This window comes from Antedon mediterranea, chromosome 5 (assembly GCF_964355755.1).
Source record: "Antedon mediterranea chromosome 5, ecAntMedi1.1, whole genome shotgun sequence".
NCBI classification, from domain to species: domain Eukaryota; kingdom Metazoa; phylum Echinodermata; class Crinoidea; order Comatulida; family Antedonidae; genus Antedon; species Antedon mediterranea.
In genome coordinates, this window is record NC_092674.1 from 6,596,578 (window position 1) to 6,623,853 (window position 27,276).

The 27,276-nt window shown below is 34.6% G+C and overlaps 1 protein-coding gene across 1 annotated transcript; it reads right to left on the reverse strand.

The window, feature by feature from the left end:
* LOC140049281 (vascular endothelial growth factor A-like) lies at window positions 1–27,156 on the reverse strand. Its single transcript, XM_072094125.1, has 5 exons — window positions 26,736–27,156; window positions 3,673–3,850; window positions 1,625–1,842; window positions 752–1,020; window positions 1–442 (listed from the first exon to the last, which is right to left on the reverse strand). The coding sequence occupies exons 1-5, from the start codon at window positions 26,883–26,885 to the stop codon at window positions 352–354; spliced, it is 906 nt and encodes a 301-aa protein (XP_071950226.1). The 5' UTR covers window positions 26,886–27,156; the 3' UTR covers window positions 1–351.
* Between the last annotated feature and the right edge of the window lie 120 nt (window positions 27,157–27,276).

Genomic DNA, 27,276 nt, shown 5'->3' on the forward strand with positions numbered 1-27,276 from the left:
TTATTATTTTTTCTTCATAGTTCGTCAGTTTTTTTCTTTTGTACCAACTATTTTTCTTTAAAAATTGATATACAATTTCCGATTTGAGTCACTTGGTACGTTAGTCTCTTAGTAACAACAGACGTCATTTTGCAAACGTTCGGCAAACGTTACTTTCGGAATGTTTCGGTTTTTTCCTTTTATTAAGTCTTCTATTGTGAGCAACTTTTTTCGCGTCCCCGACACACTTGGCGATCTTATTCTCAGCCGATGAATACGTTTAACTTTGTTAATACTAAAACAGTTCTCAGGCGAGGATTCTTCGGGCCAGCCGGGCGTATTAACGTTACCGGTGTTTAGTCCTAGGTGAGCTCACCTCTCTTCGTGAACACATTTGCAAAGGTCGGCGTTATAATTTCCGTTGATGCACTGTGGAGGATTGCACATCCCACTTTTTATGCAACTAAACAAATAAAAATACAATTGAAATTAATAAATATTATAGACATGAAATGTAAGAGCATGTTTTAATATTTCCAGAACTTAAACTGGTCACATCAGACAGCATGCAGGCCTATGATGTTGGTTATTATTTTGATTAGAATCAAAATGAATTTAACTTATTTTAATCTGTCAAATATAATAGATCTACATTCATAGTTACATTAACGTACCAAAAATAAGAACTTGTATAAAGTCAAAACGTATGTAATATTCTCGCAAGAGTGCACTTTTAAAATAAACTATAAATCGAATGTCTATTGGTACTCACTTGCAATCTTCCGTTGAGATAGACTTTTTGCCTTTAGCATGATTTTTACATAACCTGTTGCTAACTAGGCAGTCACAAGTACACGTCTCCTCGTCTATCAAGAACAAATGCGGACAAGGCTTACATACGCATTTACAGGCGCTATCGCTCCACTGTTTGCCGGCCGGACAAGTCCTGTTGGTTTCGGGACAAAAGGCTGGCTTTTGCATGCATTCGCACGCTCCATCTTTTGCTACACTTGCTTCATATAGTACACCATTCTTTAAAAACTTAAAAAAAAAAAAGAAGAATCATAAGTGACGGGTCAAATAAGCTGAACGAAAGGGGTAATTTGCATAGAACTATTAATGTATCCCTGTATATTAGCTTCAATTCGGATGATCCCCTAAGACAGACATAGACAATTGTCTAAGTTTAAGAGACGCGCTATTACTATTTTCTAATAAGCCTGCTGGCGTAGGTCTTGTTCGTGCACATGAATGCGCGACCAAGTACTTAACGTCTCCGCCGTCAGTGGTGTAACGGCTATGAGTGCTCACTGGCTAAACTTATGCGGGGCCAAAAGCTTATGGGGGCCTTGAGCAGTGCCCAGAGGAAAAACAGGCATTACAATATGTATGCCGAAAAGGCTAAACAACTTGGAGGGCCGCTTAGGTTTCCTAAACCAGGGGTCTCAGGCCTCACGTTACGCCACTGGTCCCCGTCTGAACAATGGCAGGTATGTAGAATAATAACCCGAGCCTACTCAGCTGAATTGAATTCATGTCAACCAGATGACGCTCATTCGTCAATAATCAACGACAATGTAAATTACGTCATCGAGTTATAACTTGTCACCCTCATAATCAATATAAAATATTAAACAATATTTACCTGTCGTGTCACGTTCGATGTTCTTGAAGCCCGACATTCTTTTGATTCTTGACAGCACCCACTATTCCTACATCTGTCTACTACAATGCAACTTGGATAAATTTTGGTTCCGAAACCTTTAGCGATTCCTAATTCCTTATACGAATCCACTAAAACTTGACGAGGCTCTCTGCACTGCGCCTTTAACGCTTCTTTTGTTACTTTTGATATCAACTTTTCTGAAAATAAAAATAACTTCTGTGAAGAATACAACTAAATGGGCCTACTGCAACGATTTAGAACAAGGCCAACAGCCATTAAGTCGCGTGCTACAATGCATAGTGATACCGGACCGACAGACCGACAGACAGACCAACCGACATAGTGAACTATAGAGTCGCGTACACGCGACTAATAACAGTGAATATAACTCCTACCCCTACGGGACACTTTCCCGTGAAGAAACGAGCGTGGGGGATTATATTAACACAGCGATTATATTAACACAGCGATTAACCCTTAAGCTCTGTCTACACTTTTAAATTAGTTTGACGAAAAAGTGTTATGTGCCCAAATATGGTAGTGATATGCCCAAATATAGTAGTGATATGCCCAAATATAGTAGTGATATGACATCATTATGTCCATATATGGTTTTGTCACATAAAATTTGATAGTGTAGACAGCTTTATAATATTAGGTGAGACACACGTACCAAGAACGTAAACTCAACGCAAGCGTGTTGACCAATGACAAGCGACAGTTCGAATAATCCATGCGTGTGATTGGTCAACTAAATTACGTTGCGTTACGTCCTTGTGTTGCGTCTATAGTGTCATAATCTTAACGAAATAATAATGAAACGCTATAAAATATGTATAGCGCCATCTATATATTAAAAAGTTATTTAAAAAAAAACATTATCTTCCGAAGGGGAGGGGGGTTTATTTTTTAATAGAGTAATTTCTTATCGGTTGAATCATCTAGGTCACGCATAGCCAAAGGCGAAGCGGAACAACAATTGTTTTGCATTTTTCCGTTTAGTAAAACCAATATTTAGCAAAAGAACTTAGATTAATGACACTAATTCATGCTAAACTACCAGGCTTATTCAAAGTCATTGATCTCTGTCTGATAACTTGCTTTTGTTAAAAATTTCAAGTCGGTATTTCAATTATTTTACTTCAATTGAATCGTTGAAACCCTTCTAAGTCAATTCTATCACACACTGACAGTAGATACAATGATATTATTGATAACATAGAAATTGCTCCCCGTTCTGGATTTTAGAGTTTCCCTTAATAGTAATTACCTATTTTCAAGGAAGATATTAAAAGTGATATAGTTACGTATATATCGCCGGTGATTGACAAGTTTACAAAATGATTGGCATTTTTTAAACGTAAGCTCGTGTCTGTCACAGTATGTAATTCTATTTTTTGATAACATCTAAAGATTTTTTGTTGTATTTTCCACTCTCTGCTCTATGATTATGAAAACGATTCATTAATTTATTGCTTAAAATCTAAGCTTAGCTATTTTTGTTATTAAATGCATTCTTTATTATATACAGTACTGATAATCTTTTAAAATTACAAAGTAATCTCCATAAATTGTATAACTTTGCTTCAGTAGGTTAATTTGTTTTTATATAGGCCTAATTCGAGTCAACTAAAATGTAATCGTATAATACAAAATAAAAATACAACGTTTATTCTTTACTCCATGATAATATCTAAATAATTCCTCCATGGCCTCAAAGCCTATTCGTGTTGGCGACAACAAAGAAACACAAATTGGACGCGCGCGTGCTTTTCTATCAATATTTAAACGCGCGTGTGCTTTTCTATCAGTATTTAAACGCGCGCGCGTATACCAGTATCTAAACGCGCACGTGCTTTTTCTATCAATATTTACACTCGCGCGTACCTTTTCTATCAGAATTTAAACGCGCGCGTAACTTTTCTATCAGTATATAAAACCCGTGCGTCAATTGTATACAAAAATCTAAAGTGCAATTTTGTCTATTCTATAAGTATAACACAAAAAGACTAGCATAAAATACTTACCAGTATGTTCAGTCCTCCCCGAGCGTGGGCTTAGCTGACTGTTACTACTATGGGCAATATTTGATACTACTTGTTCCCGATCTTGGTTCGGGAAGAACTCTTTTAGATATTCACCTAATTGATCTGTTTTATTTTCTACAGCTTTTTTCACATCTAAAGATGGCATTGTTTCTTCTATCTGCAAGAATAAAAAGAAAGAAAATATTATAAAGTAGATTGGGAAGAGAAAGAAACTCAACAACCCATCAATAGTCTACATTGTGAAAACAGGTATTTTTTAATATTGCCCCTTTTTCATTTTAAATATAAAATACTAATAGGCCTATAGGGCCTATATATCTGCTTTATACATTTAACGACCGCTAAAATTAGTCTGTGTGTAAAACTCAAAGACGGGTATTTTATACCGATTTACGAAGCCGACAATGCCCGCTGGCAAAAAATACACTGTTTAAAGTTTAATCATCAAGGTAGCCGAAGAACTTAAAAAATGCTTTATTCGTTATTCAGCTTTCCTGTACTTTATCTGCATTTTCACTCGTTCGCAGTATGGATATATTTAACAAGATAAACATATGCACAGGCCTACAATTGCAAGATATGATATATCTCATTTGGAAAAAGTACATTCCGGTCGAAACAGAGCATTAATGTTGAACTCGACACAAATGTGTATTTGTTTTCAATGGAAACCAAACATGACATGCTGTCGTATAGTAGGCCTCTTTGACGTAATTAGTGTATTGATTATCAATTTGATCGATTAATTTCATTATTCAATTTGTTGCTGGTATATATTTAGCCTAATCAATGTTTTCATTACACTACTACAGCGTGTCAATGATCGTGTTGGTCGCTATAGCCGCGCCTTTAAACAACACAATTGACAAATGAAAAACGTCGACTAATTTGGTATCCGATACCCGACAGCAGTTACTACGTGAATGACTTTCAAAATATTATGGTTTGGCACCATAATATATGTGACCGACTTTCATCATCTTTCGGTCGTCTGAACGGCATCAAACCTCCCTCTTTTCTTTTGTTTACATTTTTGATTTATTGTTTCTGAGTGGAAGATGATATAAGATCGATATTGTGTGGGCGTGTTGCCATAGTTTGCTGAACCAAGTGTGAATTTATGAATTGGGTTGTAAAAAAGTTCCCATGACTGCGCGTGTTCTTCTCGATTAGACAAACACACTGCGAGTGTTACTTTGGGCGGGATTGGTGGCGGCGTATACATCTGAAGTGTGACGTCGTCGTCATCGACCAATTGCTTGATCCCCAAATTCTTTCCATCACACACACAACATTGATAGCACATGTCAATATATATATACACCGTGTGAATGGTTACTAGCAGACAGGAAATATCATTATTTTGAATTAGATGCTTAATTAAATGTTCTCAATGAGTGTTTACTCCAGCATAAAACAAATACAAAGCCAGCGTAAGTCTGTTAGCCGTCAATGGCAGACTAGCTGGGTTGCTTTCACTACACATTCCACGTTTGTATTGATTCGAATGATGACAACAGCAGAACTAACACACAAAGTTGGCAGGCTTACAAAACTTAGCACGGAAGCTGAAATAGTCAGGCAGGGCAATTTTGTTATATAATATCAATGAAGTTGAAAACACACATCATTTTTTTTTAGGATGAAATTCATTCATTATAAGAAACTTAGATACTTTAAATAGTCTAAAGCTACATATATCTTCTTATAGAAAGATTAAATAATAAAAGAGTAAAAAACAAATAAATGAAGCTATGTTCACATTGAGATCGAACCGATCCGGTGATCGGATAAACTTTATCCATGGAGAAATAAGTTAACTTATTTCTCCATGCTTTATCCGACCACCGGACCATTAAACGAACATTTAAAATCTTTTCTGATTTGATCTTAAATCGACGCAGCCCGGATATTTCTCCTGCCAACGGACATAACCCGGCTTATTGTGAACGAGAAGAAGATAAAGTAATATGCCCTACTAATTCAGTACGCCTTTACTCAATCTACTCTTTTATATTATAGGCCTACGCAAATGTCCTATATTTTGTCAACAGTGCGTGCGCGACGTATTTGGCCAACTACCAATAAAAAGTAATGGAGTAGACCTAAAGTTATGTTAACATATCAGTAGTAAATACCACATTAATTTCCTACCACTATTTTTAGTCCATAGTACTGTAGTAGTAATGAAGGTATTCCATTCATAGATAGCTATTAACCCCACTCAGACAAGCCGACGTATGTATGGCACGCAAAAAATGCAAAAACAGGTGGCGTACATTCACACGTCATATGACTTGCGTGTGATCTTCACGGGATATCAAACGTCATTCATAACATAATATTATCAGCATCATACAATATGTTAATACTTATGTCTTTAATAATTGTGTTTGAGGATTTGTATGACGGAGGTATGGTGATCCATAAAGAAAAATACTAGACTCATTTGTGTGGAGCGCATGTGGAGGTTTAAGATAAAGGTACAGTTATAGTAGGCCTACATTTGGATACCTATGCTAATGTACTCACTACACAGTACACATATACATTACTATTTATATGCATAGGATAGCCTATACAAAACAACCCTGCCCACTTATCTCAACTCAAAAATGTCTGACCTGCTTAATATTGCTTTGTAAGGCCTAACGCAATGATGCTTTTTAGTCGCGTGGAAGCGACTCTATAGTTCACTATGTCGGTCGGTCGGTCTGTCTGTCGGTCCGGTATCACTATGCGTTTTATCGCTTTCTGACCTTATCTTGATATCAGTTTAATCTAGCTAAGTCAATTTTTCACAGTTTATTCCTTATGGCCAGGAATCGATCTGGTTATGTTTTCACGGTGCGCAATAAAAAATTACGCGGTCTACGCACGATTTAACGAAATCACGTTTGTAATCATATCTTCACAACCATGAATCACAATTAAATAAAATTTGGTACTCATAAATTTCAGGGCATAAATCATCATATGGCAATACAATTACGTGCGTAGCGCATGTAATGCATGCGTACGCGCGCTTAAAATTTTCAAAATTTATTTTCGATAGTCTACGTCATTATTTACTTTATATGATTGTAAATAAAAAATAAATAAAAATGCAATTAAAACACCTTTAATTCTATAGTCATAAAACTATTGTATTACTCAAACAATACCATATTATATTACACAATTATAGTACATTATTAATTAATAATTATTGAATGGTCATAGAAAAATCGTATCTAAAATCATGTAATATCGCATCTGTTGTAAAACGGAAATGTACTGTACTTTTAAATCCGGGAGCAAAAACATCTGGAAATCGTCTGCCACGCTTTGAAGATAATGTTTACAATGAATACAAACAGACGCACAAACGACGTGCTATAAAATGATTTACAATTAGGCCTAGCATTATCTGATACAAAAACATCCGTTTAAAAACTCGTTGTATTTGTGACAAAATGCAGTGAAGGTGTATGGAACGCCAGAAAGGAAATCGATATACAATGTGAAAGTGGTGGAAGAAGAAATTAAAATCTCCAAGTGTGCTACTAAAATTGTACAAGTTTTATAGTCGTTTTTGCAACAACAAAAAAAATTCCCCCAGTAACATTTCCTGCACGATAATACTAGGACTCAACGCAATGACGTAAGCGGCAACGCAAGCGAGTTGACCAATAATAAACGACAGTTTCGATAATCCATGGCTTGTGATTGGTCAAATTACTTGGATTGCGTTTACGTTCAATTGTCTTGCGTCCTAGTGGGAACTAAATTAGCGATAGTTGGCACTGTAAGAGGATTCGGACCAAGAACCTTGGAATTGGTAAACAAATATGTCAACCACAAAGTCAAAGTGCCACAACTTATCTACTGTTCATTTTGTACTGTATAATTATACGCGTTTTGCATGCGAAACTTGTTTTTTTTTTCCCAGCGTACTACTTAGGCCTAGGCCTATATAATACAGCACGAGCTGTTAAGTGCACTCGGACGACCATTGCTGCATTCCCAGGGGGACATCTTTTACAATGAGACGAAGATTATGAATATTTAGAGTGGTATGACAGGATATGAGTGCATATGATATTGTCAGACATGACCATTAAAAAGCAATTGGATCGTGAGCTGCATTGCTACAGGTAAATCGTCTCTAATTTAAAGAAATTATATATAGTAACAACAGCAGAGAAAGTTTAATTGTATATAACCCTTCACGAGGAAGTCGACAGCGCACACAATTTATCGGCCTGTAATTTTTTTGTTCGTAACTATTTTCATTTATTGAAAAATGTTTCATGAGGGCAGCCCATCCAGCAAAGCTGATCATTGGGGCCCTCAACAATACAACACAAACAGTACAATAATATATTGTATGTTTGAAAGATGTTTCATACCCACATTGTACTAAACATTGTACAACCAGGAACACTCAAACAAAACCAACAAATATGTTAACAGCAGAACCAACGGACACGACACGTCTGGTTCTAGTACAAAATGACGAAGACACTGTAATTTGAACGTGATAACATGCTACCTCATTAACTACTTAAACAATTTCATCCGTTTTAAAAAGAGAAGTCATGTGTGTATTGAATTAATTCTTCTTATTCTGATTTATGAGTATAGCCTTCTGTTTCCATGATATACGAGAGATAACGGTGATTATCATATCAAAACGGAAATGGAGAATAGAGATAGGCCCTGTAGGTGGTACGTGTAGATGATGTTTCAATATTCTACACATGGAGAAATAAGTTCTCCATGGTCTACACTATCAACGTTTATGTGGCAACCAAAATGTGATGTTTCCATATATGGACACGATGACATATCACTACCATATTTGCGCACATCACACATTTTTTTGTCAAACTAGTTTGATATTGTAGACAGAGCTGTTTACACCAAGGCTTGATTCCGACTACAGTATGCCTAACTTAAGACGCAGTGCAAAGACGTACGCGCTACGCAAGTTCACCAACCAATCAAAATCGACGGATCATTTGCGCCACAATGGGAACCAGCCTTTAAACTAGAATGTATTAATCGTAATTCCACTAATAAACCACTAATGTCTCGCCCTTGAATCAGTAACGACTGATACCATGTAAACTGTGAGCAGTAATAAAAACATATTGCAATAATTAGATTCTTTCCTTGAATTAGGCTGAGATTGCGAATACATTTGTACAAGAAACCCGAATAGGACCCTAATACCAGTTAAGGAAAACAACATTTCTAATTGATAATATTTTTTCAAGCACATTCATTCAACAAATAATATTAATTAATAGTTAATAATATAATAGTACGAATTTTGCGATTTGATTTCTTATACGTGTATAATCAAGGAAGAGTGAAATTACTCTATAATAAACCATGTGTTCATATTAGCAGTGCGTTTAAATGATATACCCAACTCAACAAAAACATCGAATTGCATATCTTTGTGTGAACAACTATAGGACTACTTCATTTTATCTAAATTTCGCTTCCTTCTCAGTCATAATATAGATATAACAAACTAGACTAAACATATTTGGCACAAATGGCGGTCCATAACTAAAACACATTTTAATTTACCAATGTCAAAACTGCACAGTGACATAATTCATAACACATGGCGTTTCATATATAGCTTATCGTATCGTAGGCCTATTCCTAGGCCTATATTTTGACTCAAACTCTTCCTTCTCATTTTAATGGATATAATTATTAGCTATCAAACATGTTTCCAAAAAGTTCCGAAAATGTCCACAGGCTACACGAATAATGTTACCAGCAGACAGACGATGACCTTGCTCTCCGCAGTTAGTGTTTTGGAAGCATATCGTCTTGTCCTTCATTTCCGCACAACATTTGAAGAACGCATTAACACTAACCAACCACGGGCACTATACTGATAGATTTGCATGTTAATTATTGCGGAACGGTCTATTTTATGGCTGACTATGGAATTACTCAACATTAACAACTAACATACCATTTTTATGTACTTTACTACGATTCACTTTCGTACGTGTAAAGAACACTGGCTACCCTACCGTACCACATAATGCTGGGGCTTAGTAAAATGAGCTCCTAACAGCTCATTCCCCTACGTTCAGGATTGAATATTGGATCTAACTTTACCTTTAAAGTTCACTTGACTAAGGTTCGCATACAATCCACCCCCCCCCCCCCCACTCCGACCTCAGTTTTCCCCTACCACAAAAAAACTCAACCCTAATTTGATTGATTACTAATGATAGAACATTATAATGATATGGACTTTGTTCTGAAATAAAAGTGAATTGAATTGAATTGAATTGAATGGTAAAAATCTTTTTTTGTATAGAATATCCCAAAATCGTTTATTTTGATCCAATGTTCGTATCAGCGTTACTGGATAATATACACTGTCCACGTCATGTTATTTATTTCAATTCCAAAAAAAGGTAAATGCATAAATCCTAAATGCCATGCTAGTATTATTACAGTATAAGACATGTTGAAATCGTCTGTATGTAGAACAACATAGGAGTCGTAATAAAACATTATGTAGGGCATAAAACCAATATTAATATAGAACAAATCAATATCAAGTTATAACACGAAGCAATTATCTTTCTTGAGACATTATTTGAAGGTTATGATTCATAAAATGTTCATAGGCCAACTCATAACTCTTTCAGAGTTAACATCACATAATAGCATTTGTGTAAGGCGCTGCCTTGGATACTGAGGGTCCGAATCTGGGAAGTACCAGTGCAATAAGTGCATAAGGACTTGTTTACATACAAACTCTAAACAAAGTAGGGTCAAATTAAAAAATGTATTATATACACAAGACATCTTAACCATGGAGTTACCCTTTAACAATATTAAACAATTAAATGGTTTTCACGTCAACTTTGACCAGTGACGTCATCAGATCGAATTAGTATATATATATATATATTGGATGAATTCGTCGTAATTAATTTTTAACACTAACGAAGTCTATACATTTATTTAACAAACAAAAAATCTTTTTAAATAATTCAACATCCTCAGAATCATGAATGATGTATTGATTTTAAAGCGTCTATGCATGGTCTATGTCAAGTCAAACTGCTAGTCGTTTATTTTTATGGCACGGATTGAAAGCCTCGATGAAATGTTTCGACAAGCCTGATCAGTTTTATTCAGAAGTCATGCTATATGTCATTTATAATGATTGTAAAGCAACGGGGAACATGCATGGACAGTCATGTGTATCCGAGGCAGCTAAGCGTGTATGCAGTGAAGACGGACTGTAGTGTTATACCTGTGCTGTATAATTCGTTAACAAATCTAATCGTTCAGGGACGATGAGTGCAATAGACAAAAACGATATCAATATTATACAAATATTATTTATTTAAAAAAAACCTAACATCATTTTTTTTATTTATCGATCTTTTCAGTACACCTTTTCTCACAAAGGGGCCCAGTAGTATTAGTACCATGAACAGCAAACCGAGAGACAATCCCCTATAGTACACTTTCAAATAGTTTACACAGTTCCTTATCGCGCAATGTGTAACACGGGACCAACGGCGTTATGTCCCATCTAAAAGACGAGGCAATGGGAGTAAATTATACAACATACAGACAGGTGTCGAACCCACGCCTTTCATATACGAGTACGATATCCCACAACACCACGCGCGGCCACACCGCTCTATACAAATATTATAAACATGCTAAAATCAAATCGATGGAGATGGGATCACCGGCTTAAATGCTGATCCAAAGAACGATCAATTTAATTTTACAGTGTACACACAAATTGCGGCCCCAGTAGTAAGCCGAATAGCCGCATATAATCTAGTTTAATACATGTCAATCAATTTTCAATAACACATTATTAACAACATTAATTATTACGATATAACATTTGAAACAAAAATCAGGAGCAGTGCCTGCTATATTGACACAAGCTCTGTCTACACTATCACACTTTATGTGATATGCCCAAATGTGGTAGTGATATGCCCAAATATGGTGGTAGTGATATGACATCATCGTGTCCATATATGGACAATTCACATTATGTGACATAAAGTTTGATAGTGTAGACAGAGCTTTACACTTACTCTGGAAGTAGTTTAATTACAAATATTATTGTAGTACTAAAATTATTAATTAAAATTATGTTTTTTGATCATTCACAATCTTTTAATCCCAATTTCGGATTAAACACACCGCGAGCCTAGACTCAACTTTAATCCTGGTTTATGGCAAACATCCAAACAGTTTTACCTTCAATAATTAACAAGGCCATGCTGTTTTAATTGCTAAAATTAATTTGTACAAAATTCATCCGATTAATTGCCGCACAAACAAAAACAATGCTTTCCGTGTGAAAATAACGTAAAGTTTCCGGTTTTGAAATTATTCATGTGAAAGCGAGTGACTATAATAACTTTAGTTTCCAGAAATAGCCAAATCCAACACTTATTGTGTAGACAGCATTTTTCTATTGTATACAAACATTCCAATATTGTTTGTTTCGATTATGGGTTACTCCAGCGAACATAATCTACAAACAAAAGGTTACGTTGTCGTTAACAGTGACACAGAAATTAGTACTATAGGTCATAATTACAAATTCTCCGAATGAACTTGATTTTATTACAGTAATAGACTGTACTCCTTATAAAAAATACATATAGTTTAGGTTCAACTGAGAAATATGATATATCTAAATTATTTTACGCTTTATTTCATTGATTACAACTGGATACAATACAAAATAACCCGCTAACTATGGTGCGCCACTAATGCAAAAGTAATTATTAACAAACAAACCAATTCAATAGCAAAGTATAACTTTCAACTGAAAACTACCAAGAAACAATGCAAAACAATGGTACGAAGATGAGCCCCATGACGTTTTTGTGTATTTAACTGACTTTCAGTAGTCAGTTAGATATAATCTAGTGACAGCTGCAGAATCGGGTGAGATGAGTCTGCGAGAGTAAAAACAAATACAGTACACCCATGGCAGAGACACTGGAACACGGCCCTGTTTATCCGGAAGATAACATTAATGTTACAAGATGCAATATAAAATTATGAGTTTTAAATGATGTAATGACCTTTCAAAATTAGGAAAAAAAACAAACAAAAAAGAAAACACACATAAAGCCCAACAGTATATTTGAAACAGTACTATCTCTGGACTTAAGCTCTGTCTATACTACACTATCTATCAAACTAGTTTGACAAAAAATGTGTTTGATGGTGTAGACAGAGCTTTAGGGAAAGCTTTCCAAACAAATTATAAGCATAATGCAACGTACCCAATTTGTCTTTTCATATTCCAATAATATTTCATATTATAGTACTAATCTGTTTTTAAAACGGTAATTTCCAAAACCTATCAAATGTTAACCTACTAATATCAAGTACCCTGGTTTAAAATCCCCAGGGTCTTCGAGGATTATTAAGATCATTATCTATAAAAACCCAAGATAATCGATCAAGCGTATAGCTTGAAGTTTTCTTTCTAAATAGTCAGTGATATCAATCAAGATAATATAATATATTTATATCTGTATAGTTACAATGTCATTCAATATTCCGGTGCTATATTCATACATTCTTCCTTGTGTTAATATGACAATCCATCAATTAAATACTATAGTTAGGCCATTTTGATATTTTCCAATGAACCATGGTTGAACCTCGCTCGAGTTCTGACGTGCTGTCACGGTCTACACTATCAAACTTGATATGACAACAAAATGTGATGTTCCTATATATGGACACGATTACGTCATACCACTACCATATTTTAGGCACATCACACTTTTTTGTCAAACTAGTTTGATAGTGTAGACAGAGATTTAGTAGATGTTATATTTATAAATAAACATTTAATCAATATGCTATTTGTCATGTAATATTCAATTCAATTTCAATTCAAAGTAACATTTATTTTCTTCAAATTAAAACATACTCAGTTATGTCAAAGATCCTTGCAAATGTACAATTCGTGTACAGTTTTACTACATTAACATTGAGAAAATGAGGCTTACATAAAAAAAAAAATGTCCTGGCCAAGTGCCTAGTGTGGTGAAATATTACTACAATTTGTGTATGTTTGTTCCGAGTGAAAATCACACTGCGGCGACAGTGATTCAATTCAATAGGGCCTAATTGATAATCTTGGCAATAAGCCTAAATAAATACCATAATACTGTACTACCATTTTCAAAATATCAAATCATAACCATATTTGTATAGATAAGGACCACAATAATAGCTATACAATTTGAATTACGTTTTTCGATTAATATTATTATTATTATTATTGCAGTGATTACATAATTCTACAAAATAAATTATGAGTTATACATTAAACATACGCACGAATATGCTCTAAATATAATAGTATACCTTCTTTAAAAACAAAAGATTCTATATATATTATCCAATATGGATTCAAACGTAATGTGGGTGGGTAAACATACACGCAATATAATTCATATTAAAGAAATGTTAATATAATTTCTGCATCAATATAACGAAACACCAATTAAATATAAACAGAACATAAAGCAATAACGGATAAAACAAAAGTGCATATTAAGGTTAAAAATACAATAATCATCTCCCACACAAAATATTCAAATATTACAATATAAATAACCACCAACACAGCATATGCTGAAATCATATATTTACATTATTGCTCTAAGCCTATTCCAAAAAAAAAACAACAAACAAAACAATGAAAACACTCAGAAACTGAGTGAAGCACTTGCAAACTAGAAGGGCACTCCGAGAGTGCATACCTCCGCGCGCCTACTGTAACATTCCCTATAAAAGATTTCCCCAGAAAATATAGATATTTTATATTTTTGTGTCTTAATGCTGTGTATGATTAGGCTAATTTCACTACAACCTTGTGAATCCGAGTTTGGAGTAATGGTTATGTATCCGGCATTACACAGCCGAGATCCCTGGTTTAATTCCTGCTGAGGATCTTTTCTCAGCTAAAAAACTAACAATAACAAAAAACAGAAATTATAAGGTATTGTCTTCTCATATTTCAACTTTCTGCGCAGACACGGCACTAACCATCATAGAGACGCGCATAACGCAGTTGGTTCCAATATTACAAACTATGCTCTCTCCAGAATGGTCAATATACCAATAATAAGAAACCGCAGAAATAGTATTTCCGAAGATATCAATAACAATGAAATCCGAAAATAAACTTTGCAACTCAGGGCTAGATTCCCCAAGAGATCGTCTGGCCGGAAGCTAATTCATGCAATCCCCCAAAAGTGTCTTAAAACTACCTCAAACATCTGGTATTTAGCGAAACCTTTGATCGCAAAACAAATTTAAAATTTTACTCCAATAGAATTATGAACGAATATGATTTAGTAGTGAAATTTAGTATTACAACTGTCAAGTTTATTTATTCTGGGTGTCATGTTTTTAAAAATCAAAATCGTGTAGGCCTATACTTATTTACAAGTGTACTGTCGCAAATTTGATTGTTATAAACTTGTTTCGAAACAGCACAGTGAAAATTACACATTGATACACAAGTACACACAGCTATTTTAAAGCACGCCCTCCTATATTGACGCGGTAAATATAACTAAATACCGTTGAATGCTCATCGAAAAACATGTCTGTAGTAACTAGGCGGATAGGCCTAAGTTTGAAGAAGAAACATATCGTATAGTAAATAACATTTTAACAGGGAAAGTTGAAAGGAATAAAACGAAAGGAAATCTGTGTATAAGAAAGGATTAGGATAAGGTGAATGCTGAAACATTTTTAGAGTTGCAGCTATGGATGGAAAGCCATACCGTGGTACGGCGGCCCATAGTTAAGTTCGATTCGACTCAATGTTGGTACACATGGCGTTGCATACGTATAAATACTTAGCTGGAATAATACAGGAAAAAAAAGAAATGCCGACTGGATTACTAAAAACATTTTAAAAATTAATAGATAGATAGATAATCGAGATTTTTGGGGCAAGTCGAGGGAAGCAAGTAGTTTCATACGTCAGTTATTATTAAAAAGAATCAACGAAATAGATAACAATTGTGTTTTGTAGTATTATCTAAAACTCAACAAACGACTAGTTTATCTCTTTCATTTATTTAAACATACAAATCTTGGGGGTAAATTAAGGTGTCTGTAAAACTCGAACAATGAAATAATTTTTTGAAGATTTTACCCAAAACTACAAAAGTCAATGATGCATGAACAACAATAATATGTAACCAATAAAAGCCAGTGTCATAAAATCCAACAATCTTTATTATTTCTATGCGGTATTTGTGTCTATACTGTGGAAATCCTGGACGTATTGATATTATACAAAATGAGATGGTATTCATGCTGGGTATTTAACCTTCAATCATGAAGCTTCAATATTGGTAAAATAACCGCTTTCATCCGTGGAGATTATATTTAATGCGGCTAGATATGCTTCGATAACTCAGTATATTTTTAAGAGGATTAGGCCTACACATTTAATTTTTTTTATGTTCATTGTTATTTTGTATCTGTTTTTCTAAAACATTCTTTGTATGGTTTGTTAGTTAGCAGGTAGTTTGAACTGTCACAACCCTTCGCGACATTCTTGCTCCGATAGAATCGGATAGCCCTACTTTTATTGCAATCATACATGTTGTAATTTTACCTGTCTGCAATGGAACGCCGTTCACCAAAAAAAGTCACTGATATGAATTTTATGACGCGTTCGAATTCGTACGATAGATGCGTTTCATTCACATATCGCATCATAACATTATTACGTGAACAGCGTTCCATAGTCTGCCTTCTTGCACATACTGTACACGTTTTGTACTTGTATAATGAAGTGTTACAAAACTATTTATTATAGAAATAAATATTATGTCCTCACTAACACAATAGAAACAGTCATTAATACAATTGTTATTAAGGGTCCACCTTCGGAATCTATAGGCTAGGGGAAGAAAATGTGAGAATATAAATAGTGTTCAATAATAATTGTCCTTCGTTCGTTTTACGTGTTTCCTAAATAGAGGTGTCCCGAAAGAAGGGGTTATATATTATAGGCCTACATGGAGAATAGTGACAGTGTGATGTTGATTGGTAATGCCAAACCAATGAGTCGAAACCAAGGACAGTTAGTCCAACAGGGCGGGAGAGGGGATGTAGGGGGTGTTCTAGGCCAGGCTATTATAGCTTAACTTCAGAATGTCTTATAGCAAACTAAAGCCTTGTTGTTGATAAGCAAAACGTTCAACGGTAGCACAGGCTTAAGTTAGGTTTTCCGGTACTAAGTATTACAGGACAGGACTTAATACGTTGTGATGATAATTTCCGAAAGTTTATTCCACTTCAGAACGTCAGTTTAACTAGCACAAACCCGACAAACAAACAATGTCAGTTTAAACCAGTTTCAAATGCATAATAACTGTTACCTAATTAATTATTAGGCCTATTTCTTTCTCACGTGATAATGACAAGATTGGCACTTGTTACAAATTGATAATAGATAAGAATTATAAATGTGTAAGTGATAACAATTAATATCTATAGAGACACAACAATCTGAAGCATCATCATTATGAACAGTGCCATGACATGAACATCAGGCACATTATACACAATTACTATCTATAGAGACACAACAATCTGAAGCATCATCATTATGAACAGTGCCATGACATGAACATCAGGCACATTATACACAATTACTACGAATTTGACGGTAGTTTAGCTGCTAACATCTTTTCGTAAGGGCGTGTGGCGCAGTGTGTTGGACGTTGGACTACCGATCGTCAGACCTAGGTTCGAATCCAACTCTTGCCGCATTGCTTGTATCCGTAGGCAAGATACTTTACTTACGTTGCCTCTCTCCACCCAGGTGTATAAATGGGTACCCAGTTAGATCTAGACACAACTTTGCGCTGGTTACCGGCTGCATTGTGGGAGTATGTTTCCATACGTGTTTGATCCCAAAAAATACTGGGGTAATAATGCTTGTAAAGCGCCTTTGAGCATGATTACTCATGAAAAGGGCGCTATATAAATGTAGTATTATTATTATTATCTTTATTTTTGGAAAAAAACACAGAGTATATTGTCACATGTGGGTTAATCGCTAGGCTATGCTCTATTCCTTCATGACTGATGATAAAAGATACCAATAAGTCTGTTTATTTATTTTTATTTTTTTTTTAATTCATGTTTTTTTCTACTTCTTTATTATCTTTTTTATCACATATTAATAATTATAATGTAATGTAATATAATAATAGATAGATAGGCCTAATAAAATAATAAAGCAACCGGCCATCTTGTTTTTATGGAACACTCTGTAAACAAATACGTGAAAAGGGGATTCCATTTTATTCATATTAATGTAACAATAATGATATTTTAGCGCCTTGAGCACTTTTAGTGGATATGTGCGCTATATAAATTGTTATATTATTATTATTATTATTATTATTATTATATAGTATATAGTCGCTATCTTCATTTCAGACTTAAGCTTGTGTTCAGTATAAGGTAAAGTTTCAAATTACATGCGCTGTTTGTATCATCCAATGCGTTGCTTATACGTTAAACACGTTGCGCATACTTCCAATGCGTTTCCTATACGTTAATCGCGTTACACATACGTTAAATGCGTTGAATATACGTGCAAATAGTCAAATGCGTTCTATACATCAATTGCGTTGCGTTTAAATCAAATACGTTGCGTCAGCAACAACAGCAGTGAACAAAACATTATTCCTATACAGATAGGCCTACAGTGTGTATGCTTTTCATTTAGCAAACCAAAACATGTTTTTCAATTCGTTCCGATGATATTTTTATGATTCCAAAAAGAATGCCACTAAAAACCTTTCATAATTATTTTGATGATATGAAAGTTAGATTACAGTGACTAAAAGATTATCAAACTAATTGCAACTTTATAAGGAAATCCTAGATTCACAATGGCGTCAACTCAATTATAACCTCAAGATAATTCCTCGCTCAGTCATTGCTGATCTTACGCTACGCTTTAGATAACCTAAAGGAAGCCGGTCAACTACTAAAGAAACGACTGCAGTGAATTTAGAAACCAAGGGTTGCCCTGAATAAATGATTCATCCCATTTGGGAATTCCGCGCAGAAAAACGTATTGTAGAAAGGACAAATAGACACGTACGCCGGTATATAAATATAGCTATTAGTTAACTGTGCTTTTTATAGAACGAGAAAACGAAGATTTTGATGTTTATGACATTAGTAATACAGAGTTATAGGCCTACATGTCATTAATGTACAGTATATGTACAAAATTTAATACTAAACTGACATTTCTATTTCAGGCATAGGTTTATATATCCAGAATTATGCATCCTAAAAACGAATCATACTATTCAAATTAACTGTAAAGTAAAGTTTATTTTCACTTATTTCTTTCTCGATATGTCTTGAGATAAAACTTGTGAAATTCTACAAACGACACTAAGCCTAAATTCCGCGGACCTATTCTTCCGAACACTAATTTAATTTTAATAGAAAATGTTTTGTAATTGATCGCCCTTGAACCAGCATTATTTGTCCAACTTGATACTGAATATAGTACGCGCTGATTGGACGATATTGTTTACGCAACGTAAACGGTTGTTCGATTTTCATTGGTTTAAAGTTTGATTACTACACATACAGTGCAGTATAGTTGTACGAAGGTTAACACGATGTCTAATAGACTGGTGGTAATGCGTATGAGTAGGCCTATGTTTTCTACAACCATACACTTGGTCTATGTATATTACTGTTATGTACAGTAGGCTATAATAGTGCTATGTTGTCACTTGGGTATATGATATTACAAGAAGACCATGTCAGAAAAACGAGTTAACAATACTTTCTAAAGATATGCTTACGCTATACTGTCTGGGATTTAGTGTGTGGGTGCATTTGAGATAATTATGGGTATTCATAATATCCGGTATAAATCATGACGATATTCGACAGGGTATATTATGGTATAACTAATCCTCGAAGGTTTTTACAACAATTTTAACAAGTCCTAATACTAAAGTATTCTACACGCGGTGTAGCCAATAGGCATACACTCATATTGATAATAGGCTGGCTACATTAGAATGTATCGTAGACATATCATAGTATACGAGAAAGTGCTTCTTTTATAACATTTCTAAAGCTATGTCTACACTATCAAACTTTATGTGACAAAAAAGTGTGATGTGCCCAAATACGGTAGTGATAAGCCCAAATATGGTAGCGATATAACATCTTCATGTCTATATATGGGCACATCATATTTTTTTGTCACATAAAGTTTGATAGTGTGGACAGAGATTAAGATAAAGTATTAAAAGTATGGCTTCAGCTTAGCGTATGAATAGGAGGATTTCGCTTGAATATGGTGGTTATTGTGTTTTGAGGAGCTACCTTTTGCTATCTTACCAAACAGCTATATTTCTAGGTCAAGGTTTGGATTTTTAGTCAGGTTTACAGTATAGGCCTACTACATACGGCATATGCTTCATAATAATACTACACATAAATAGGTCAGATAATGCTGTAATACCGGTATCATTATTACACCAGGAAATGTAACGTAGAAAAAAGATAAAGTAAAGCTCTTTCTACACTATCAAATTTTATGTGACAACAAAAATATGATGTGCCCATAAATGGACAAGATGATGTTATATCACTACCATATTTAAGCATATCACTACCATATTTGGGCACATCACACAAACTAGTTTGATAGTATACAAAGCTTTACAGAACGTCGGTTTTAAAAATCTCTTGAATTGAATAAATTGAATATGATATGACATATGGTAATTGAACAGGTTGAACTGTAAAACATTTGAGCAGTTCATCATCCAAGACCTAAATAGTAATAAATTTAAAAGCATTATATTGTAAATTGTGATGTCGAGGCTCTATAAAACAAACTATAGGCCTATCTCGGATATTATACACAGTCGTATCCCCTCGAGCTATACCACAAAACAATTGTAGCCTAAAAGAAAAACAAGCGTTCGTGATGGCTATAACAAAGAGCAATTCGGCTAATTAGCATTGAACTCTGTCGTGACCCAATCCACAGTTATTTTCGACGAAAACATTACAATTGTGGACAGGCAAAAAATATACATTCGACCTTCAATACCCCCACCACAAAAAGGAAATTATACAGCAACCGGCTTGAATTCGAACTAGCATCTTTAAGCCTAGAACAAAACCTTATTAACAACAACGAGATAAATTAAGTGAACATTACCACGTTTAGGCTTAGGACAACACCGCATTAACAGCTATGAACACTCAGACATACTTAATACATGTTGTTAAATCTCTCTAACATGTTTGCTAACTAATCCTATGCATTGGCTATTAGGAGCAAAATAATGACAATGTACTGTTATATACGAGGCAAAGTTATTATCACGATGCCGCGTAGTAATAAATATCGTTAGCACTTGGCATGTGTAAAGAGTGCGAACTGCTCAGTCTAGCTGGTTAATTTATGGATCATATGTTACATATATCGTATACTATATGTCATTTGCTTTATTACTGCAACTATACACCCTTTAATGTATCTAGAATAAACCGTTACTAAGGATCGGGTTCAGTTACTGCAGTTACTGCATTACACACAACTCAAATTACTCGACAGCGATCTCTCATACTTTTTTTAGGCCTGTACAATTATATAATTCATCCATTTTTAGACGCGCTGTGTTTCCGCCGCGAGGAAAGCATCTTTAACGGGTTCAGTTACTGCAGTACACACAACTTCATAATACTCGACAGGCAGCGATCTCTCATACATTGGTTATACACATTTTTGTAGGCCTGTACAATGATATAATTTATCCATTTTTAGACGCGTTGTGTTGTGTTTTCGCCGCGAGGAAAGCATCTTTAACGGCGTTGACCGAGATATGGCATTTACGAACGGTCAGAATGAGACTTTATAGACAAATGGCAGTTGGAAAAAATCAAGCACGTGAAATGCCTTGTAATGTAATATTTGACAGTCTCTCGCTATACAAGAAACTGTCACTTCTCGATAACATGAACACGATAAGTCATAGATAAACTCATCAATTTTAATGCCTCCAGCAACGATGCGTGAACTATGCAAAAAATACGTGAAAGAGACTCATATATTGTATTAGATTCTACATTCTGAATAATATATAGAAGAGTATGCATGTTAACGAACGAAAATCAAATACTGTAATTGCACAATCCAATAATGCTGAATTGAATAATGTAGTTATCACTACAAAACTATCTGGAAATAAGGTAAAAAAATATGCTATAAAGGCCTATAAAATCGTTTGAAATTCAGTGTCAATCGGACTGTTAGAAAGAATACAGATTCCGAAGTTCCATTTATTATTACTGGCACACACAGTATAAATTGTGTGTCATATCGTTTCTATTATAGATGGGTAGACTATATGCCATCTGTCATGGTACATTGGTATACACTCCTGCCCACACCCTACACATTCCTCCCTCTCTGTTGAAACATCATGGAGATACACCCATGGCACACCGATATGTAGGCTAGCCGGTGACGGTACCGGAGGTGTGAAATTATCCACCTCATATCTGTGTACCCTAGACACTGTAGTGATGATACAATATAATACATAATTATAATTACTGCTTCGTTCTATAACACGGAATGCAGACGCGAGAATGGATATAGCCAACACATTATAAACAGGCAATATATCACATTAAAGGGGCGTTTGCACATCGGGCACTAAACATAATGTAGGCCTACTCATTATTATTTTTATTCAAAATAGAAAACGTATAATTCTCATATGAACAGCAGCATTATGACTTGTCTTAAATAGCCAATGTATTACTTTATTAAAGGGGAATTATTAAGGATTTTTTTTAACCAAGGCAATTTAAACTCTTGTTAAACCAAGAATCACAAGGTTTAAAGGTACATTTATATAGATACAACTTTGCATTCACCAATGAATACATTGTTATTCATGTAAAACCTACAGTAAAACATCAAACGACTATGAAGGCAAAACATCGATAAAGGGCAAAGAAGGTTACATTATACTTTATGCAAAAGTATAATACATTCAAATCTCAACAAGTTTCGAAGATTTATCTCGCCTCTAAACATTACTTTAACAATTTATGACTTTGAATTATTGCTAAGGAAACAATAATTGTAACTAACACATCGTTAGCAGGCTATATAACGCATTAAAAGGAGCAGGGATGATTGGTTATGATAGCACATTATGAGGCTACGACATTTCATCAACATAAAATGCTAGGCTGACCGTGAAAGACACTAGACTAGATAACGAATGTTTTAATACAACATAACATTAGATACATTACTTTAATTATCATAACTCAACATAGGAAACAGTGAACATAGGAAACAGTGTTATTTTCAATTTATCTCAAGACTATATTCGACTGTACTAGCGCCCCCTATTCTCCCTTTTTTTTTTCAATTTCTAAATAATTTCGAAGTATTATTAACGATAATAATTTGATTTAACCACAGCGAAAACAAGTTAAATACACGTACAATATAGTTGAATTTAATCAGTTTTGAGGTCATCCATAAATATAATTATACAGAAAACTAACAATGAAAATATAGAATATTACACGTGTATTTGAGCTAAAATAATATTATATCAACTGTACGGTCTGGAATACATTATGGAAAGATACGACTTGTCTTCGTTTCGTATTCATAACTAATAATTTCTGTTTCATATTCCTTGAACCCTGGGAAATTAGAAAGGTGATGATGAATGGATAAATATGATAGGTTCCACTTACAGTATGGCAAATAAAAACGCATTACACGTGTTTCGTGTTTGCGCTCGATCGTCATTATTAACAACCTATATTAAATATGTCTAGAGATTATAAATGACGTCTTGATGTCAATATATACAGGCGATATTTCATTCTATAAAAGTGATGTAATTTCGAAAATATTCGAAAATGAACGTGGCTTTCATAATATATCGTAGGATATTTTATATACAGCATAATTATTATAAAACACATATGGTCTAGGCCTAAAACTAAATTTGAAAACAGTTACTATTTACAGGCAAATTTTTTCGTTCAATTTAAATTTAATAAAAGCACACATTTTTTTCTTTACAATTTGTGAGAAACTATGGACCGCGTAAACATCCGTACAGTATTTTGATAGCGTTTCATACACTACTGTGTACGATCTGTATCGTATGGTGAGGTTTTTAGTACAACTAAATAAATAGAGAATTAATGTAATCCATTGATATAAAGAGGAGTAACACGATATTAATCAATATATAATCCTTGATTTAAAGTTCTTAAAAAACATCAAAATGACCATTCAATAACGCTCTTGACCCGTAGTCTGTTGGACCTAGGCCTACGTTTCGTACCGGTAATATACCGTAACAAAGTCGCGACATGGATGCTGTAGGGTGTAATCGTGGATCAAGATCGCACAGTATTCCCTTGATCTAAATCGGTTAAACAGTCGTACTCACGTTAATTTAGGCCTAAACTAAGGTCAACACACTATCGGAATGATTAACGGTCCTAGTCATATGTTCATATTATTATTTAGGGCTTCCATTATAGACCTCGTTAATATAGTGCCGTATCTCCACAACCGAAAGTGATTACCCACCCAGTATCATAGGACAATTTGGTGATACAGTATCACATGTGCATCACATGTGGTGTCAGTATCATGTAAGGCTAAGGAGGTTACGGTCTATTATACTATGAGGTACATGTGAAACATATGATGCTGTATTACGGAATATTCTTTTTGATACTGGAGTGGAGAGATCTAGATACAGTACTGAACATTGTTAGTTAATAATATAGATCGATCATTATGAACTATAAGAATAAGCTTGGATATGTAATATACATTTTCCGAAGAAACAATATTGCAAACCGATTGTCATTCTCTCCGAGCAGCCTACATTCCATGTTCGTTGTCATTATCACAAATTACATGTTCTCTAAGTAAACACTACTTCTGTATCAATATAACAAGATCTATCTATCAATTGCAGCAATTAGATGCTTTGTTTTGTCCACATTCATCCAAGGTCGTGTTGTTTGTATAAAGTCAATGCCGATTGTTGTATAACAATTCAGTTTCTCTAGGTTTACTTGATGTTAAGGCCGTCTAAAATAAAGTATTTAGAAAGGTCAAGTTAAAAGTCCTTCTTTTTCTTTTCCTGCTCTTTCCTTCGTTCTTCTTTTTCCTTTAAATGAGAAATGGCCTATATGAGACGATTCTCGTACTGTCATGTCTAGAGACATGAAACTGTGGGGATGTTTATTGTCTGTAGACTGTACGAGAATTTAGTGCCTATCTGTACTGAACCTTCAGGCAAGCTGGAAGTATTTTACGCATGAAACGCCATGTGTGCCAAATTGTTTATCGAATCGTCTATAAACCTAAAAAATGTTTGTAAGTAATTGAATCGTTGCCTGTTAAACACTTGCATATAACCAGCATAAATAGCATACTATGTAAAACAATATATAAAATATATGTAATCTCTAAGCCCACGCGTGTTCAATTTACATCAGAAAAGCCTACCTATATACACACTTCCTGAGTGGGTGTTACCGAGACTAGTTTAGGCCTTGGACACCACTAACTTAGGCTAGACTGATGATTGGGAAAACACCATGTAGGAGGGGTAAGAACTGTCTAAAGAACAATACGAATATCGTCTGGTTGTCTTGTTACATCATCAGAAACACTTTCTTATTTCTTTGTGAGGAGGATGACGTCACAACAGTACACATACAGGATATTTTAGCAACACGAAAGACAGAACAATGTATTTTAGGTGAAAGATATTATATCTCAGTTAAATAAACTGTTATCAGAATGGAAATCATGCACACAATGACATAATTTTATAAGTATCGCAGCAGAACAGCAGAGCAGACGATCAGAATTCCACGCGCCAAATGCCACAGAGTGAAATTAATTCATGTAATGAACAGCTCCTCCACTTCTTTGCACATGTCTCTGATTAATCATAAAACACTAACGTTTTTACAAGTGAACTTACAGTCTGCCCTAGCTCACGCTATACAATGCGCAATTAAACCATTTATATGACATCTTTATAGGTAGGCTGAATAATCCTGCCTTTTGTTGAAGGGGAAATGTATTTTTATTCGTTGTATCTCTCTCTTATTCTATACTATACTAGCATTTGTAATTACGTACAAGATGAAGCTACGAACACATTTTCAATCTGTTTTATCCTATATTTGCAAAACATTCTGAATGTATTTTTAAATTTCTAAAACACTGGTTAAATCCATAAAATTGAACAAAACTTCTAATATTATCATGTTCTTTTCCTCCTCTTTTTTTTTTTGTTTTTTTTTTGCGGTAGCGCAGAAATAACACGTCGTAAGAGATACCCATCCGTTAAATAGGCCTACAGGGCGATACGTTATCTTTAGTTCCAAACACGTTTGGCGGTTCGCCAGCCTTTTCCATTTCACTACATTTAACAAAAAGAAATGGGTAGAAACAACGAAGGCTTGGGTCCTGTCTTTTGTCAAACAGTGCGCTTAATTCCACGAACAATACCACAATTATCAATTTTTAATAACGGCTAAATTAAATTAAACTTATATAGGCTTACAGTTGCACTATGCTTTCCTTAATGGGCCTGTTTGTATAGATAGGTACTGTAGGCCTACATCATAATCCAATTATTTGTTGACAAAATAAACATTATAGATCATCAGAAGTTTCTATTAATAGGATCAAATGTAACAATTGTTATTGTACCGTATTCAAAGTACAGTAAGTAGAAAGTTAAGCCTAAATTATTATACGACAAATTTAGGCCAAGGACTATGTATTTTGTTGTACACAATAAAACACGCACGCGATATAAAGGCCTACTCTTACTACTGTACACACTTTACACTACTACAAAAACGAATTCAGTACTTACTCTAAAAGGACCGGTCGGTCGTATTGCATCTGACAATTGTATTGACATCAATAAAACAACAATGAAAATAAAATATGAATTTGTCCGCCAAACACAACAAATATTATTCCTGGGTAGTATTTTCCAGTTGTGTATCTGTCGCAATTCCATAATGATTATTGGTATATGCCTACCGAGTCAGAAAACAATCCCATGCAAAAATAGAAATCCGTTTGATTTTTGCAAGACACAAAATGCAGATTTGACAACATAGAGAACGGATATTAACTTATATCAGTAAAATATCTCATAATGGTAAATTACACATCCACATAGTTAGAAAAAAAAAGATATATCGCAGCACAGTTTCCGATCCTAGGTATTGTTATTATGTGTAATATATCGTCACCGAGAGAGTACTACAAAACGATCCTCTGTGTCTAACCACTGAGCTTATACTGCGGTATAAGTATAACATCGCTGATCATTCAGTGAGCGTTCCGCTTGACTGGGTTACATCAGATACAAGCAGCAACAGACCAGTCGTAAAGCAGTTTAAAGC